A 19,830-nucleotide genomic window follows, 5' to 3' on the forward strand; every position below is an offset into this window, starting at 1 on the left:
ATATGTAATCTTCCTGGAGTTCTATAGTACATACTGCAAAGTTTATTCATATAATTGGTAGGGAGTGCCATAGTGAACAAACATTCATTAGAATATAATTGAATGAAACATACAAAGAATGGAATTCTTAGTTTTGAAATGGGTCAAACAAAAACAATGCTGAAACATTGAAGGGAGCAGCTGTGGGAAGAGAAGCAGTTAACATTCAAGGTGGAAGTTATCTTTTGCTCTAGAGTATTAAATTTCCACCATCTTTAGTTTTGAGGATACTGAAATTGGATGATAATTAGGGATATAAACTAGGGCAATAATTATTTTTGATAGATCAGGATCTGGAGGTTATTGCCTCTTATTCTAAAGAGCTGAGTTGGATGAGTTTAAATTACATAAAAGTATAGGAGCATGGCACTAGACAACCTATACAAATAGAATGAGGACTGCTGGAATAGAACCAGCTCAGAACAAGATAATGACCTGACTAATGCTCAAGCTACTTTTAAATATTTAATAAATTAATTTTAAAGGCAGAAGCAAATTGTCCATGTACCTTGTAACCAAGAATGAAAGTGATTCAAAAAAATGAGAGGGATTCATAAAAATTTATCCCTTGCTGTATTAGTATATAAATGCAAGTGTGGCAATAAAATAGCAAATTCAAAAGGTGGAAAGGAAAATTTAGGGCAATGTTAAAACCTTAAAGACAAAGATGGTTAAACATAAGACACCAGAACCATTACGAGCACAAGCTGAAAAATAAGGATCCTAGGACTGCCTTATTCAGTTTTAGATGTCCAGAGTGATTTACTATAAATGGACATAAGTACTATTGATTTAAATCTTAAATGTAGTAAGTGCAAGGTTCAATACACATAGAATAGTAAAAATCAAAGCTCATTAACAATTGATCATGTTTAGCCCATTCCAGAAAGCAGTTGTTTGTAGATCTATTAAAATTTCCAATTTAGCAAGGTAGCATGCAAGGCTTAGTGAAAATCAGGCCACTGAGCACAGATATGAACAACCTTCAAACTATCCTTAACCCATATTTAATAATTCAGGGGGAGAAATCTAGTGGACCCTTATCTGGAAAGGTTTTTGCAACTATATGCAAGATGATTTAACAGTTAATTGCTGTGGCTTGATTGTCAGTTTCAACAGGACCAGCTCACTTACACATCCTGTGAACAAGTCTCTCACAGCATTCCAGGTAGTGCAGTTTGTTATTGACCAAAGGCACATAGAGCCATAAAAATAGCTTTGAAATACAAATACATTGCAGCCCTATAAAACCGTTTAACATTATTACAATCATTACACATGGCACTTTACTGGAGTGAAGGAAAGGGAACACCATTGAGGAATCCAGTTTAATTGTGAAATTTAACATCTTATTGACAGCATATGTTAAAGTGACTTGTAAAGCAAAATATGTTATTAGTAATATTCCATCTTCGAACAGCATAGTCCATCTACTTAATGCAGCCCCTGTTTGTCTGGATAGATGGGAATTTAACTGTGTCCTTCAGAAAAGATATTTGGCATTGAACTTAATGCCTTTACTGATGCAGTACAGCTAAAATGAGCAAGCACCAATAGCTGGTACTATTCTGCTGTCATAATCTCTTCAAGAAGCATTTGAAGAACATCGCTGTAGTAGTAGTGTATGGCAATTGTCACAGACCCGCACAGGCTTAGGGTAAGAAGGAAGTGCCAATTCGTTACTGGAACAGTTGTTGCAGAAGATATCACCACAGTTTCTACAGTGATGCTAGATAGAAAAAAAAAATAGGTTTAGAAACCCTATTTGAACCATTTTAGATATTTTACTACCCTTGTTACTAACCATTCAGCAACTAGTGCTGGGTTACATTCAAATAATAGTAAGAAAAACCTGTTGTTACAGCCAAAATCTATTCACATTCAGCCAAATATAATGCTTTGACCAAAAGCTTTGACACATTTCACTTCATATCTCTCACATCCATTAAGAAAACTGCAATCAATTGAAGTGACAAGTTGTGACCCATCAGTAAACCAGAACTGAACATTGTGGTTCTGCTTGGCCAAAGTCCATTTAGTTAAGTCATAAAGCAATCTAGAGAGAGTCCCTCTTATCTCAATGGTAGCACTTTTGCCCAATTGCAGACAAACCTCAACTTGGGTTTAAGCATAATCTAGTTTGGCACTTAACTGCATCACACAGTATACATAATCAGCCAACATAATCAAAGACTCCACCCACCCCAGACATTCTCTCTTCTCCCCCTTCCCATTGGGCAGAAGATAGAAAAGCCTGAAAACACATACCACCAGCGTCAAGGTTAGCTTCAATGATAAAATGGACTGTTGGCCTTGCACCTTATTGTCTGCCTGCACTGCACTTTCTCTAACACTTTATTCTGCATTCTGTTACTGTTTTCCCTTGTCCTACCTCAATGCACTGTTGTAAATAAATGATCTGTATGGATGACATGCAAAATTAAGTTTCTCCACTGTACCTCCATAAACCAATTTACTACTGAAAAGATACCATAAGAATGGCTCACTAAAGGCAATATTTTTGGCTGTACTATGTATAATGTGGTTAAAGAAATAGTCTAAGGAGTTTAAAAAGGAAGATTAAACAAAATTTGACACCAAGTTTAGGGCAGATAACCTAAAAGATAAATTTAAAGCATTTTAAAAGGAACAAAGGTTGGGAGAACAAAGAGACATGCAAGAAAGCATTCCAGTGATTAGGCTTTGGCACAGCCATTAATGGTGGAGCTATTAAATTCTAGGAAAATCATTAAGCCAGAATTAGGAGCTCAGGTCTCCTGGAGGAAATTTTTTTTGTACAAATGAGAGTGCACAAGACCATAGAAGAATGAAAAAGTGAAAAGTAAAATTGATTCCAAGTAAACCAGTACTCCAATGTAGAACTACAAGCACAGCGCAATGGATGAATGAGAATTACTGCAACTACAATCACTGGCAGGTCTATTGGAGTGATCAGATCTAAAGATGACAAAAGATAATTTCTATAGCATCAGTGATGAAGGCAATTGATGTTATCATGCAGAAATAGGCAGTCCTAGGTGATGGCACATGTGTGCTCTGAGGCTCATTCTGCGATCATATAACACCAAGGTTATGAACTTTGGATCAATGGATGCCAGGCAATGTGGTTTGTGGTGCAGGGCACAAATAATGACTGCCTTTGGTCTTTCCAATAGTGGAGGAAATTTATACTCACCCCACAGTGAATCTTCAAGATATTCAACTTTTTAAAGTTAAGAAAGATAGGGCACGAAAAGAAGAGTGATAGAGTGGAGTGATGGAGTGTTGCACCAAATTACCTCATCCCAACCATGAGATGGTGGCACGGGTTATGTAATTAATGTCATGGGCAAGAAAAGGAAGAAACTTTGGTTTCCATTCCCAAATCATTTCTGGTCTCTTTCTGGCCAAGTGTGTTTGCATTTCAAATGAGCCTAGTGAAGCTCACCATGACAGCAATCAACAGTTTGTTGATGTGAAATAGCTTTTTAGGAAAGAATGCAGTTATCTCAAATGTGTTCAACTACAGAAGTCATCTTGAGAAAGAAGGAGAAAAAATGAAATTTAAGTTGCATCAAGAACCGCAGAAAACTTGATACCCTGCAGCTTAACAAGATTTATAATCCAGCCAGACCACTACTCATAGAATTCAGTACAATTGCTCCAAGTTCAAACATAAAAATAGATGGGTAGATGGGGGCAGGGGATTGGGAGACTAAAATATTCCTTTCAAGATTGGTTTTAACTCTAATTAACGTTCTTAAAAAGGATCCAAATTTCAAACTTGTCAAACCCCAACTTTAGCAGATATCTTTATATTATAAACATTTCTTCCATTTTATGTTATACAGGAACACATTTCCAACAAATACAATAGACTTGATTTCTTAAGCCTTAACAAAAAATCAAAAAGGAGTAGTATTTTACCACTACACATCCGCTAGAAGTCATTCTAGAATACAAGAAGAAATCTAGAATTTGCTGGCTTTTTATATAAATCAGCAAAATCTATGTACTCAAAAACCATTTTGTAAAAAAGTGGATAATACTGTCTGTCTTATTCTTTTTAAGAACATATGGCAAGGTGTCTGTACCAGATGCAAGTGCGACAAATCTATCAAAATTAGAATAAAACTCAATTGTCTTGATATTTTCTAGATAGATTTTACTGGTGGACGACTCCCATCCCACCACACCCCTTCCTCCAACTCATGGATAACACGGGCAAATTGTGTCTGAGTAGCAATTACTGATAGACATAGTGGCATGTAGCCAGGGAAAATTAAATGGAAGTTCCCATTTTCCCCACCACTTTTACTCTACACAAAAATCTGCAATTTTGTTGGATGAGTCATGTCAGATACCAGAGTTATTAGAAAAAGTGAAGTGATATAGTGCCAGTGCACTGCAGGTTTGATAACCAGCACTGAAAAAAAACATACAGGAAAGGGTCAGAGAGAAGGGGGAGCATGACACAAAGGAGACAGGTGCAATGAACAGCACAGTGAAGATAAAAAAAAATGTATTAATACAAGAATGAAGGACGAGCAGGCATGCTAGACTGAAAAGATGGGATTAATGTGCAACATAACGTCAATATTACATTTGCCAAAATTATAACTTAAATCCAGTTTGATCCTAAAGAATTAGTTTAGTTGAAGATTCATATCTACTTCAGCAATACCTTTCTTCTGGAGATTGAGAATTCCTTCTCACATTGTTTGCAAGATGTTGCTTCATCATCTTTAAGCCAGGCATTTCCCTGTCAATAAACCAGTTTTTCCAGTATAGATTAAAATAAAGAACAAAGTGATGATAACTCATTTAGAATTAGCTATATAGTATTTAACAGAAGTTTTTCTTTGTTTTGTACTTAATTAATGAAATGCCAGTTACAGAGAGGAACAAGACAATTTTAAACACCAAATCTTGAACTACCTCCACAAACATTACCAAGCTAAATACTTCTGATGTTATAGTAATCTCAAATAAAAAGAGGCTACAAAAAATATGAATGTTTAAGCTAACCATATTCACTATGATGCACCAAAACCCTTAAATGAACAGAAGTTGAAGACAATGTCAGATTGCGTACCTTTAATGCTTTATTGACCTCCTTAATGTCCTCCATTTTCAGTTTTGATCTGGGGGGAAAAGATTGAATATCACCATCGTCAGACTGCTGGATCAGTTTGACAACAAACTTGTCAAATCCATTGAAAGAAAATCCTGCATCTGAACCATGAAATGTGGACTTCAACCAATTTTAAAAGTTTAACATTTGTTTCTTTTTTTGAGATTTGTTCACATTTTCAAATATTATACACGATCAGTGTATTAAGCTACAACCCCTGCTCCCCTCCCAATAGTCACTGCCTGCCAACCAGAGAAGGATCCATTGATTCCCATTTTTTCCTGTTCTGTTCAATAACCAATTCTCAATCACATGTCAGTAAATTACCCCTAATTTCATGTGCTCCAACTTGTTAACCAACCTGTGTGCAACCTTATTAAAACGGTTCTCGAAATCCAAATAGACCAGTGGATGTGATTTTTTTTAGACTGCTTAGAAGGCTTTCTGTGAAGGTCCCACACAGAACATTCATTAATAAGGTTAGACAGAGGGCAACTAAAATGTGCTAAGATGGTTTCAGGGAGGGCAGGTTTGCTTTGCATGTATGTGAGGAAAAAACTTCTTCACTGAGGGAGCAGTGAATCTTTGGAATCCTCTACCCCAGATAACTATGAAGCCTTAGTAGTTGTGTTCACTCAAAACCGATTGATAGATTTCTGGACATCAAAGAAATTAAGGGATTTGGAGACAGTATAGTATTGAGACGTCAGCCATGATTTTAACAAATGGCAGAGCAGTCTCAAAGGGCTATATGGCCAACCAGTAATCCCATTTATGTTCTCCTTAAACGTGCATTTAAGAACATTTAGCCAAACTAAGTTTACTAGCTTAGGCATTTGTTTCTCTGTATTTAAAGTCAAATTAATATTGAGAACAAGAACAGTGACATACTGACTAAGATGGAGTCCCATTTCTTGCAAGGCCTGTTCTTGTTCTTCGCAGATCTTCTGGAGTTCTTTCTTCTCATCCTGCAATCTTTGCATTTCCTGTTACAAATGAATAAACAATTTCACTTTCATTGAATATGGGTTAGCTGCCTTACTGTGTATACCAGTTTTCATCTCAATCCACCCATGACTGATCCAACATTTGGAAGTGCTAACAATTTGGCATCTGGCTCACCAAGTGATGTTTGCTATTTCCACTCACTGGGGCCCCAGTTCCCACATTCTCTTTAAACTCACCTGGTTTTGTTTCCTGTGCTCCCTTGAAATTTACTGGATTTACCAAAATGTTACTGGTTATCATCTTTATAAAAAGCCACTTAATCTGCTTGTCTGCCACCAAGCATGCCAGACTAACAAAGATATGCTGTATAATATTGAAAAACCTCACAGAAGCAATGATACAGTGACAATACTTGCTTGACTATCGAGCTCCAATGTTAGCAGGTAAACATCTCTTCTAAATTCCAATAGAATGGGAATACAAAATAAAAGTAATGGAAGGCTGATGACCATTTATAGAAAATATAGCTACAAAGCGGTTTCATCTGCAACTTCAGAAAATTGCTAGATGTTTTGTCATTTGAATGCTTATGGAAAGAAAGTATGGTCCAGTCAGACCTCTGGAAATGCACTTGGGCTCTTGGCACTGATTGCCTACTCCACAAAAAAAGTATGAAGGAATCTGGCTTGTTAAAAAAAAAATCATTCTTCACCTCATTGCCTTCTGCTTTGTTCCCCAAATTATTCATTATATATGAATTTCACCATTTAAGGTGTGAAGATGAAAGGACACAATCTTCAATTTGTTTCCATGATGCACCCAGGGAAGCGACTTTCCACATTGTTGAGTAGTTTAATATACAATTCTTCTTCAACTCCCTTCAACAGAAGGACTCTAAAATTGCCTTTGATATCTAATATTATCAAGAGAAAGGTTAACAAATAGTTGAATTCCTTGAAAAGAGTTAGGAAGATCATAGACGATGGATATCTATGATTTTCTCAGTGTTTTTACACTAATTACAGTATGGCCAAAGTTAAAGATTGAATATGGTGAAATTTCAGCACTAAACTTGTTGAAATCATCATCCACATAAAGAGGCAATCCAAAACAGAGCAAGAAACAGAAGAGCAAGACTGAAGAAATTAAAGCAAAGCAGTGGCATCCTAAAGCTAAGTAAATTCTAGACATAATTCTGTAAAAGAACAAAAACCTGTACAGAGTTGTGATAACAAGGATAAGTACTGCACATTCTTGGTTATTCAAATGGGACAAATACAGAAAATGGTGCTCAGAGTTTTGTCAAGATACTGATAAAGTTACTGCAAGTAACTGCTCTGTGCAATGGCAAGTACAAACTGTTTGTACAAATACACTTAATTTAAATTTGTCTGTAAATCCAGATGTAGAATTGCTGAAATAAGACTTAACTGTTGAAAGCAATGCAAACATCAAGAGGAAAAATAACCTTATTCTTCGCTCCAATCAGTTCCCCCACCAACTTTCCTCTGATCATTCTAAACTCTTAACAACTCTTTGGGTAGATGGGAAATGTTCCCTCAGGGCTTGCTAGTGAAATCCCAGAGTGCATTTTGAAAGAACACATGAGATTTTCCTCTGGTGCTGAAGTAGAATTCTGTGCTGAGTTCACACATTCTCTGTGGCTGCATGGGTTTCCTCCCATTTCCAAAGATATGTGGAATGGTAAATTAATTGGCCACTGTATATTGTTTCTTGAATGTAACTAAGTGCTGTAGGTGAGTGGTAGAATCTGGGGAGTCGATGGGAATGCAAAGGATTAGTGGAAATAGGTGCTCGATGGTCTGAAGGGCCAATTTCCATGCTGTATGACTCATGACAGTAAACATGTACCCCAGTTTTGTTTTTGAGTCTGCAACATATTGTGCAATTCTTTGATTTTTACTCAAAGCTGGAGTTTTCCAAAACACTTTCATTGCCAACTTAAAACTGGAAATTGAACATTTACCTTCTCCAACCCTGACCTTTGCTGCAGTTGGGTTTTTAATTGCAATGTTGCATCTTTCTCTTGTTGCAGTTGCAGCTGAAGACTTTGCCTCTGTTCTTTCTCAGCTTTAAGTTCAGAATCCAAAATAGATCTACAGATTTAAAAAAACAACTTTGTTGTTAAGCATACTAGAATTTGGTTCCCTTGCAATTTTGTTTTAAAAAAACAGTATAAGTTGTTGATAATACAGCCTACTTTCATAATTTATAGCTTCACATTAAATCAGAAAGCAGCCAGATACCAAACCTAAGCAAGCATTTTATCAATAGCAAAATTGATATTCACAAGGAAGGTCCTCTAAAATGATACTTGAAATCAAATTAGATGCTCCATTCTGCATTGAAAGGTTGAAAATATTGTTGGGAACAACCAATTCCTGCCTTGCTTTCTTCTCACATACACAGATCCAAGATAACATTATTTAGGAAAATTATGCAAAATTTGATCCCAAGCCAAAATAACTAAAAGTTGTAAACTGCAGGATGACAGGATGGTGAAATTAGAGGAAAAGTATTACAGATGGAGTTCAATGCAGAGAAATGCAAGTTTATCTACTTTTGAAGGACTAATATAGAAAAATTGCATAACATAAATGTCACAATTTTAAAGTGTAAATAAGCAGAGACTTCCTTATACATGCATTTCTTAAAGAATTTCTGCATGTAAGGAAAGACAGAGCATTACAAAAATAGCAGCACTTGGGTTAAATGAATTTATAAATGTAAAGATATGCTAGATATAGGTTACTGGTTACCTTTAGGCATTATGGACAATATTAGTATCAGGTTTCAGAAAAGAAGGAAAAGTCTTAAAAAAAAGTCAGAAGGATTACCACGACAAGGGGCTTGAGTTATGGTGAAAGACTGCACAGACTGACACACGAATTGAGAACTGGTTAATTAGTGAAAACAGAATTGGAATAAATGGTAGGGAGGCTGTGATTAATGGGGTGCAGCGGAAATTGTGAATAGCTGGGGCACTAGTACCACTCTATATTGAATGATTCAGATGAGGAAACCAATTAAAATATATCCAAAGCTGGGTGGACAATGTGGATTGTGAGTCCGATGCAGAGAGACTAAGTGAATGGGTGACACAGCACAGGTGGAATATAATGTGCAAAATAGTAATCTATTTTACTAGGAAAAAAAGAAAAGCACAGTACTATGTTTCAAATGGAGAGAGACTGAAAGACATTGATGTTCAGAGGGACCTGGGATGCAATTAAATGTGGCCCTGGTGAGAAAGTACCCAAAATATCATGTACAGTTCTGGTCCCTCCAAATAACATACTTTCAATAGAGGGAGTACAGTTCACCAGGTTGATTCTGGATTGATGGGGGTGGGCAGTTGTAATATAAAAAGATCAAGCAGACTGGGCCTATACTCTCGAGTTTAAGGATGAGAGGTGATCTCATTGAACATATAAAATCCCTACAGATCTCGACAGTGTAGAAGCAGGAATGGAGGTTTACCCAGCCGAGTCTAGAACCAGCCTCAAATTAAGTGGCTAGCTATTTGAACTTAGATAAGAAATTACTTCATCTAGAGGGTGGTGAATCTTTGGAACTTTCCACCTGGCGGGTTGTGGAGACTCCATCCTCTTCATCTCTTCCTTCTTCTTTGAAACTTAAAACTTGTTTTATTGCAAATCTTTTTTCAGTTCTGATGAAAGGTCATTAACCCAAACATTAACTCTGTCTCCTCAAATGCCACCTGACTCGCTGACCATTTTGAGTATTTTATGTTTTTATTTTGGGTATACACAAAATATCTTTCAAACTACTTTGCTTTCCTTGGGCTGGGATTTTTTCTATTACAGGAAATAAACACATTGGAAATAATAAAAAAAACAATTCAACATACGTAGAGAAAGAAAGAGCTAATGTTTCAAGTCTACAACTGACCTTCCTCTTATTTAGGAAGGTAATGCTTTTGTATTAGCATTGCACTTCCTATGGAGACCCAAAAGGATACATTTTTCTTTCATTAGCATATGAATCCCATGCATTAGGCTAATGCAAAGGAGAAGGATTCCCTTCACCACTTTGTGCAACAGAACAGGATTTTCTCTCAAAGACTGGTCTGCAACGTGATTCGTAGGGATTTAAATCTCTATCATCAATCAAGAGAAAAAAAATCAATTCTTCTAAATGGAAATTATTTGAAGGGTAGAAATATAAATAAAGATTATCAAGATCTAATAAATGGACACTTGCCCATTTTTACCTTTCCTAATTAACTTTCAGTTTAAATAATAGAATCTTAACTTAAACATTACTACAATAAAAGTTCAATAATCAGCCATCCAATCATTTGTAAATCCCAATAGTTCAGCATCTGGATCACCAAGCAAATGTTTCCTGTGCTGTTCATGTTACCACCAGCTGGGACCCAATTCCGACATGCTCCTTAAACTGACCAGAGTCCCATTACAATACTGTGAAACAGCTAAGAAAAATTGATTTTAAAAATGTGTTGGGCATTAATAGAATAATATTCAATAGTCTGGAAAATCTACCAGTCCACTAAGTCCCAAATGTGCCTGATTTTAGAGTAAAGACTTTTACTCTATAGCTAATAAAGGACAAGTATTTTCATCTATTTAAAATTAGATGGAATAAAGTCAAAAATGTTAGAAATTAAAAATTAAAAGATTATACCAACATTTGAGAAGCATGATAACAGTCTACAATATCCCCTGTATATATGCAAATTGGTGTTTGGAACCAAGAACAAGCATTTTTGATTTGAGTCTGGATCAAAGCATTTTCATTACCAAAGAACACCAAAAAAAAATAATCAGACAAGGACCAAATTGTACTTAACATACAAGTGAATAAATAAATGAATGTACTTGGAAGATAAAAACAAGTCAACTGCATCCCAAGTTTCAGATGGGTGCAAAATAAAGTGTTCTTGGCCATGTGTGAAATACTCATAAGCATTCTTATGAGAAACTTTGATGAACCCTCCAGTCATACAATTACAGGCCATGTTTCCACTCTAGGTTGTCCAGAAATAACTGAACTAGTGCAGGACACAAATCACTATTGTCAATTTAGCTGTCCGAGATCTCTCACCATGAGACCTGGCACTTCCCAAAATCCAGAAGCAAAAATCTGTTTTCTTCTGCCTCATTCAGATAGCTCAAATATTTCTTTAAAAAAAACACATTTGATCCAGATTTGCTCCAAAAGACAGTGTCATTGGCAAAGAAAACATGCACTAGGTCAAGGTTCAGAATTACCAATTAGATTTAAAGGTCGGCACAACATGGTGGGCCGAAGGGCCTGTATTGTGCTGTATTGTTCTATGGTTCTATTTATAGAAAATAAGCACATTATATGCAGAGCAACAAAAACTTGTGAATAATTATGACAGTAAAATGCTTGATCTTTTAATGAGACACTCTTCTAACAATAATTAAATGCATCTTCATCAAAGTGTATATTTACAAGGGTCAGCTTCTCTCTGGGGCAAGCCAAAAGACTTTAAATGCATTTCAAAAGTGATAGGTCTTGTTTAGATTTTCATTCTGTTTAGCATACTCGCTTCTGTTCCTGTGGACCCCTCCCCCATCGCACTTAGTAGTGAGAATGTACAATCAAATAATAATTCAGGTACATAGCAACCACATCCCAAAAGAACATTGTGCCTTTCAGAACTTCCTTCATAATTGTGTCTCCAATCTTTCACTGAATGACTGAAAAACACTAGCAAAACGAGTCTTATTGCAAATCATTAAGCAGCTTTATTTTACACAGAGCGGAGGACAAACAGAGCAAATTATAAACTAATTAGTCTTTCCACTGAGAAATCGATATATTTAATCATTGGGATAAATTGTTTCAACAAAGTGCAGGGTTGGTTAGACAAGTGCATGAAAGCTCTGTCAGTTCAACCTGTGAGTGGCAGCAAACTCAATCTGCCTTTAGTCATCTTTCATATCTTTCTTATGGCTTATTGTTGAAATATTTTTGATACCACATTGCGATATTTTGCCAAGTTAAAGCCGCTCTACAAATGAGTATTGAAACACTTAATGAGTGGTACTGTTGTACCAAAGCACCTTACACTTTGAAGCTATTATGACACTATTGCAATATTTCCAAAGGGTCAGCCTTTTAAGCTGAAGCATCACCTTTTGCATAAATTTGAAACATGGAGATTTCTTTGCTGCTTTTACGTTGATGACTTCTCACAGGGAAGTCAGCCATGTTATGACTGTCAATATTTCCCACTGCCCCTATTCAGTATTCTATTATCACCTTTAACTAAAAACCCAAGGAAAAAAGTCAATCCTTTCAGAATCTAACTAATAAGCTACACAAACTAAAAATGTGTATTTATTAGAATGTTCATAAAGAACTAAACAATATATTAAATGAAATTAAAATTTAAACTTCCATATATCTGCTGAAATTTTATTGAAATAATCTGCGTGGTTTATTCGATTATTTGCATGTATACATCAAACAAATATCCAGATCTTTGTGGAGGCAGCAGGGTGCGGGATAGAAAGAGAAAAATAATGAAGAAACTCTGCTGTGTCCATATTGCTTTTGTCTATTTGACCTGAAATGTGAAAGGGCCCCATCTGTGACCAGTTATAGAAGATCAAATTTCTGACCCAACTTAATCATTGCTCTCAACACTTTTGCCTTTAATATCAAAGAATTCTGAAGGATTGTGCATTTCTACACAAAGATTCTGGACTGTTATTGTTTTTACCTGTACTACATCAATGCACTCTGTACTAACACAATGTAACTGCACTGTGTAATGAATTGACCTGTACGATCGGTACGCAAGACAAGTTTTTCCACTGTACAAGTGACAATAATAAACCAATACCAATGTTCTTAACTTCCTGGTTTCACCCCAAGAAAGTAACCCATTTGTAAAATCGTTAACAGTTTGAATGGAATTCTGTTCTCTTTGAATACCTTTGGACAGGTACAAGCAGGGGTGGGGCTTAGAGGGATATTGGCCAAACACAGGAAATTGGAACTAGCTGGGTGGACACTGTGGTCGGCATGGACTTGTTGGGCCGAAGGCCTGTATCCGAGCTGTATTGCTCTATGACTCTCCTATTCTTTTTTTTAAAAAACATTAATCTGCTTTACTCATCCATTTATTGCTTTCTATTGTGCATTCAAAACTACGAATTAAATTGTTGTACCTATAAATTATATGCTTCTATCTCAGGCGTTCCATTTGTTGTCACTGCTGAGACTATGCTTTAATTGTTAGTGTAGTCTTTATTTCTTCTTTAAAATCTACTGTTCTGATTCCTTACCGTTGTTTGTCCAGTTCACCAAGCTGCTGCTGGAGGCTCTCAATCTTGCTAACAAATTCCTGTTTAATCTTTCCATTTTTTTCTTCTGCTGACTTTCTGGCTCTTTCAGACTGTTGCAATCTAAAATTTAACAAAGCAATGCCAAAAGTACATAGATTAGGAGGTATAACAAATACTAAGTTCTTCTTGCACTGAACTAACTGGAAGTAATTTAGCAATAATTAACTAGCAATGCAACATTCAGCTCCTGTTCAAAGCAATATTATTGTTTTGACTTCTCACCAACTAGCTGTTAACTCTTACTACTTTTGGTATTGCAATTGCTCCTTCAGCGTTCCTTTATTGTGCATGAACTCTGATATCAACTTCAGACTCTTGTACCCAGTCACCCACTAATAACTCAGCTAAGGGGATGCACAAGACTACTTGGAAAAAGCGAATAAGTTCCCTGCTCCCTTCAATGTATTAGCCAATACCTACTATGCAAAACTATTAACAGGACAGCTACAGTCAAAAACTCAATGGATGGTAGGACAGATGGTGGTGAAGATGCAAGGAAATGGTTGTAAAGAAAGAAGAATCAAACTATTCCAGGGAACCATAAGACAAAAGTAGATTTTCAACACAATGCCTTGCATCAAGTCTAGAGACAGAAGACTATCAATGTTTGATCTGCAATCAGTTGTGAAAATTATAATGAAGCATCATCATGGTGCATCAAACAGCAGGATCCCAAATTGGTCTCTGAGCTGTTAACAAAGAAATTGCAATTTTTTTCTTGACATTATTTAGCAACTTTTAAGCAAATGTGCTAAAAGTGAACACTGGGATTTTCCATTTATCAGAATCTCATTTCCAAATATTCTACAAGTCAAGCAACATTACCAAATATACTATTAAATGCTTTGACCAATTCCTCTTCATGATAAAGAAATCACCAATAATTAAGATAGCTCTGCATAGAAAAACATAGTACGAATCATCATAGGAACTTTTCTAAGTATAAATATACCCATATTACATGGAAATACATTTCTAGTTTGATACAAAGTATTCCATACTTACTGTACCTTTCTTCCATTTGTTTTGTGGCATTGATCATCTGGTTAGACCTTTGTTCCAAGGAGTTTATCATCTCTGTTTTCTGCTGCACTGTCCCATCAGAGTTCTACACAATTTACCAAAGAAACAAATTAATCACATGTTGTACCTATGATGCTTTAAAATCAACCTGAAGAGGTCTGCCATCTTTTACATCCTTGTCTACTTGTGGAAAATTGGGAGATGACAAATTATTGAATGCTGCACCAATATTGACTTCTACTTTACTTTTAATGTTGTTTTCTACGCGTTCTCTCAAAACATTTCAAAGTTTCTATTGCACTATTTTGTCAGTTCTGAAGACAGAAGAGTGCAGTTCAGTATTTGTTTATTGTTGGACTTGATGCTTCTTTGATTTCCTATCTTAGTTCACTAAATTTGTTGATGCAAGTTCTCAATGCTGAATAAAGTTCTGAGGACATCCAGCACCCATACCTCCAATCAGGAAACAGAAATCCTGCCCAGTATATGCTTTTCCTGCCAAACACTTTGGGATCATGGCCACAGATTTATAAAGATGCTTCTTGACCAAACTAATGGATATATTTATTAACGGAATTGTTATTTTCTGAAAAGTTATCAGGAGAAAGGGTGAAAATGCACTAAGATGAGAATGAACTTGAAATACCCAAAATAAATACAGGCAGTAAAAGCTTCCACGTGCATATAAAAAAAATGGAGAGTAGATAATCATTAGTCCCTTAGAGAATGAGAATAATGGAAGAAAAGTAAACGGCCGAGACTTTGAACAAATTTTTATATCTGGCTTCAGAGTTGAAGATCATTTAAAATCCAGGGACAAAAAGGTGGGAGGGGTGAGCAGAGAAACAAAAACTTAGATTGTCTTCACTAGTGAAAAGATACTAGTCAAACGAATGGCAGACAAATTCTCAGGACCTGATGGCCTGCATCCTGGGGATATTGCTTATGGTCATCCATTCTCTAGATTTTGGAAAGATCCTGAAAGATCAGAAATGCCCAAATGTAATACCCCTTGTAAAAAAAAGGTAAACAGAAAGGAGGAAGCTGTAGGCCTGTTCACTTGATACCATTGAGAAAAAGATGGAATTGATTTTTTTTTAGGTAGTAGCAGGACACTGAGAAAAACTGATACAATCAAGCAGAATCCATATAGTTTCATGAGGAGGAAACAGTTCAACAATTTTTTGTTTAAAAAGATTTCTTTGAGGCAAGGTGGATAAAGAGGAACCAGCAGACGTAGCTGGAGTACATCTGGATTTCCAGAAGGTATTTCACAAGATGTCACACAAAAGAAAAGGGTTATAATACAAAAGTTGGTGTTCATGACTCTGGAGGAAAGGATTGACCAGCATAAAACAGTCAGGATAAGTGGACCATTTTCAGGTTGGTAAGCTGCAAGTAGCAGGATGCCACACAGATCAACATAGGGCCTCAACTATTTATTATTTATATTAATGACTGGGATAAAAGGGATTAAGTGCATCCTAGTCAAGTTTCCTTACAATATAAAGGTAGGTGTGAAATCAAGATGCGAGAACAGTGTGCAAAATGGATATGGATAGGGTTAGCTTAATACAGAAAAATTGGGCAAACAGACTATGATGTGGGAAAATTTGAAGTTATCCACACTGATAGGAAGAATACAAGGCCAGAATAATGGTTAAGTGGAGAGAGACTACAGAATGCTGTAGTTCAGAGCACCTGGGTGTGGTGTCCTTGTGCATGAAACAGAAAATTAGCATGTAGGTATAACATGCAATTAGGAAAGGAAATGAAATCTTTATCTTTACTTTTAAACTCCATCCCCCTTGCAATAGAGTCATGCTATAACTGTATAGATCGTTGGCAAAGGCACACTTGGAGTATGCATACAGTTTTAATCTTATTTAAGCAAGGGTGTACTTACTTGCACTGAAGGCAATTCAAAGGTTAATTCCTGGGACAAAGCAGGTTGTCTTACAAGGAAAGTTTGGCCAGATTGGGTCTCTACGTATTGAAATTTAGAAGAATGAGAGACGATCTCATTGAAATGCAAGATTCTAAAAAGATGGGTTGGGGGTGCTTGATAATGGTTGATGTTGATAGGCTACTTCATTGGGGAATCCAGAGCTGAGAGCATAGTTTCTAAACTAAGACAGATGAGAAGGAATTTCTTCTTGCAAAGAATTGAGAATCCTGGGAATTCTCTACTGCAGAGTTGCAGTGAGTGAATCATCGACTATATAGAAGACTGAGAAGGACGGGTTTTGGCTTTATAGGCGAGTTATAAGGATTATGGGGAAGAGGCACAAAAGTGGAGCCGAGGCCGGATCCAATTAGCCACGATCTTATTATATGGTGGAGCAAGCTCAAGGGCTACACGGCTTATTTCTGTATCCATTTTTTCTGTTCAATGGAATAGAACTAACAATAGGATTTCAAAATATGCCAGAACCTTTACTTTTAAGGACATTTATTTTCAATATCTAAACCAAATCAAAACCAACTGCAGTTAGCTCCATTTTAAATTCTCCCAACAACAAAACTAGCCTATGTACATAACGTTAGGAGCACAAGTAGACCAATCAGGCCCTCAAGCTTACCTTGTACCTAGTAAGATGGTGGCTGATCCGAGCATAACCTCAACCATATTCCCATCTACCCACAGTAGCCTTTCACTCGCCCTTGCTTATCAATAAGCAAACTCTGACAATATTCAGACTCTGCTTCCACTGCCGTCAGGAACAGGAGTTCGAAAGACTCAAAACACTCAAAGAAATTACACCTAATCTCAGTTTTAAATGGGTGACCCTTTATTTTAAAATAAAGTGACCCCATTTCTAGATTCTCCCACAGGAGGAAACATCCTCTCTACATCCACCCCTGTGAGACCCTTCAGGATCTTATACAATTCAGTCAAATGGATACAAGCCCAGCCTGACCAACCTCTCCTCATAAGATGACCAACCTATTCCCTATCTAGTAAACCTCTCAACCTCTTTCATGTGTAGAAAACAACACAAGAGGCCATTTAGCTCAGAGCATTACCCATCAATCCCATTCCCACATTTATTTCCCAATAACCCATTTCCTCTCACATGCCCATCAACTCCCAGGATTCTTATACCACCCACATCTTCACAGTAGCCAATGAACCTACAAGCACATCTTTGGGGATGTGGGAGGAAACTGGAGTACCTGGGAGAAATCCATTCAGTTACAGTAAGAATATGTAAATTTCACACAGACAGCAGCCAGCCTCAAGACTGAACCGTGAAATCAAATCTGCACAGTAGCATTACCTGCCATGGCATCTTATCCAATGTGCTAACATTCATCCATCAGCAAGGAGACCAATACTGCACACAGTATTCCAGCTGCAGTCTCACCAATGCCTTATATAACTGAAGCATAAACCTCCCCTACTCTTGTATTTAATTTCCCTAGCAATGTTATATTTTAGCTCTCCTAATTAACTTCAGTACGTTTATACAAGCCTTTTGCAAAACATGTACGAGAACAACCTGGTCCATCTGCATCATGTTCACTGCCGTAATTTTGATACACCTAGTGCTCATGCCTGTCATATCTTCAATAGGTTTTTAAAAATGCAAGGTCCAATTTCAAGCCTCTAAAATTTTAGTAGCACTGCAGCTTTGATTTATTACTTGCATAAACATTTTTGCTGGTTCTAGTAATCATTAGTGCTCCATTTTCTCAATTTCCAATCTACCAATTATTCCCCATACCCAATACGTTCCTGTCAAACTCTCACTCATTTCTGGTGATCAAACATTAGTCCAGGTTTTCAGTCTAGGGGTATTCTAATTCAGCAATGTTCTCCCAACATCAAGGGAGGAAACTGCGCTTGAACTGGTATTATAATGGAAAGGCTTTTTTTCTTTTGAGTCACGTCAATAGTAGAGTCATTAATTTAAAATAGCTTTAGAATAAGCAGAAGGAATAATGCACAGCTCCAGGCACAAGCAGGAACTATACTCCTACTATCCAGTCATGTTCTCAATGTAGAATAGTCTTGGAAAGGTCATCAATTGTATCACACAAGTTTCTACACTGCATACCCTCAGAAATTACTTGCTAATTAAGGATTGTCAATACGAGACCCATCTGCCTTCACTTCTTACCTTGGCTTTGTGAAACATCTGCAAATTGATGGCCTTCACCTCTTCTAACTGCTGTCGTAGAGCAACCAGTGTATCCTGCTTCTCATGAGTGTCCTTCTCCAGTAACTTCATGGCAGTCTCCATTTCTTGCTTCAAGCTCACTTGCAATTCCAATTCTTTCTCCAGTTCCTGAAATATCAAACTCTTCAAATCACCAAAACAGAACTGAAAGATCCAAACAGCTTTGAAACCTACATTCTGACATTATTACTTTTCCTGCATTGATAAGAATTTCTGTCCAAAATAATCAAAACAGAAAATGCTCATATTTGCATCAAAAAATATTCAGTGCTAAGTCCAATTTCAGAAAGCACTTTAAGCCAGTTTAAAACTAAAATCATATTTAATATTTAAAAATAAATGTTTACTATCAAGTTTTACATGTCATTTACTAATTCAAGACAAATATTAAGGATAATCAGCCTTTACCATTCTAAGTCGTTTCTCTTCCTTCAGTTGCTTCCAGACTTCATTATACATTTCATCTAGACCTTGTCGAGTCTGCCTATATGTTTCCAGCTCTACTTCAGAATCTTGTCTATTTACCTGGTAAATGTCAGAAGGAATTTATAAGTGATAGTGACAGTAATCTCATCAAGAGACAATTTAAGAATACGAGTATCAAGTAACAGTAGCAACTTGACTTTGCATTAACTTTGTTTTCTAAAAGCAGCACTCTCTCCCTGCCATCCACATTCCTTTGAGAAACCACCGACCCATTAATGTTAATGAAATGCAAACGTCTGCTAGGCTAATACCCGACAATAAGGGCTAAAACTGATCGTAAAGTACCGCTCACAACAAAAGGGATTTGTTTATTCCCAACTTCACAAATTACTTTTTATTTCAAATATATACTTATTCATAATATAAAATGTCTTTACTTTCTTTGAGGGTTAAGGACGTTTGGCTTGTCACCGAACACTAACAATCTTCTACAGATGCACTGTTGGCAGTATCCCAACTGGTTGCATCATGGTCTGGTACAGCAATTCGAATATGCAGGAACACAAGAAGCTGCAGAGGCACATCCCTCCCCACCATTGGTGGTATCTACAGAAGGCACTGCCCCAAGGTGGCAACATCCATTATCAAAGGTCCCCATCATCCGGGCCATGCCATCTTCTCACAGCTA

General features: G+C 36.7%; 1 protein-coding gene across 1 annotated transcript in view; it reads right to left on the reverse strand.

Moving 5' to 3' along the window:
* Positions 1-27: 27 nt before the first annotated feature.
* Positions 28-19,830, reverse strand: part of rufy1 (RUN and FYVE domain containing 1) — a 35,781-nt gene continuing 15,978 nt past the window's right edge. Inside the window, exons 10-18 of the mRNA XM_052014857.1 lie at positions 19,125-19,241; positions 18,657-18,824; positions 14,520-14,617; positions 13,450-13,569; positions 8,109-8,238; positions 6,065-6,159; positions 5,135-5,183; positions 4,724-4,801; positions 28-1,768 (exon numbers count right to left, since the gene is read on the reverse strand). Coding sequence (XP_051870817.1) covers positions 1,625-1,768; positions 4,724-4,801; positions 5,135-5,183; positions 6,065-6,159; positions 8,109-8,238; positions 13,450-13,569; positions 14,520-14,617; positions 18,657-18,824; positions 19,125-19,241 — 999 coding nt within the window. The 3' untranslated portion in view covers positions 28-1,624. The remainder of the gene's footprint in view (positions 1,769-4,723; positions 4,802-5,134; positions 5,184-6,064; positions 6,160-8,108; positions 8,239-13,449; positions 13,570-14,519; positions 14,618-18,656; positions 18,825-19,124; positions 19,242-19,830) is intronic.

Source organism: Pristis pectinata, chromosome 4 (assembly GCF_009764475.1).
Source record: "Pristis pectinata isolate sPriPec2 chromosome 4, sPriPec2.1.pri, whole genome shotgun sequence".
Lineage (NCBI taxonomy): Eukaryota > Metazoa > Chordata > Chondrichthyes > Rhinopristiformes > Pristidae > Pristis > Pristis pectinata.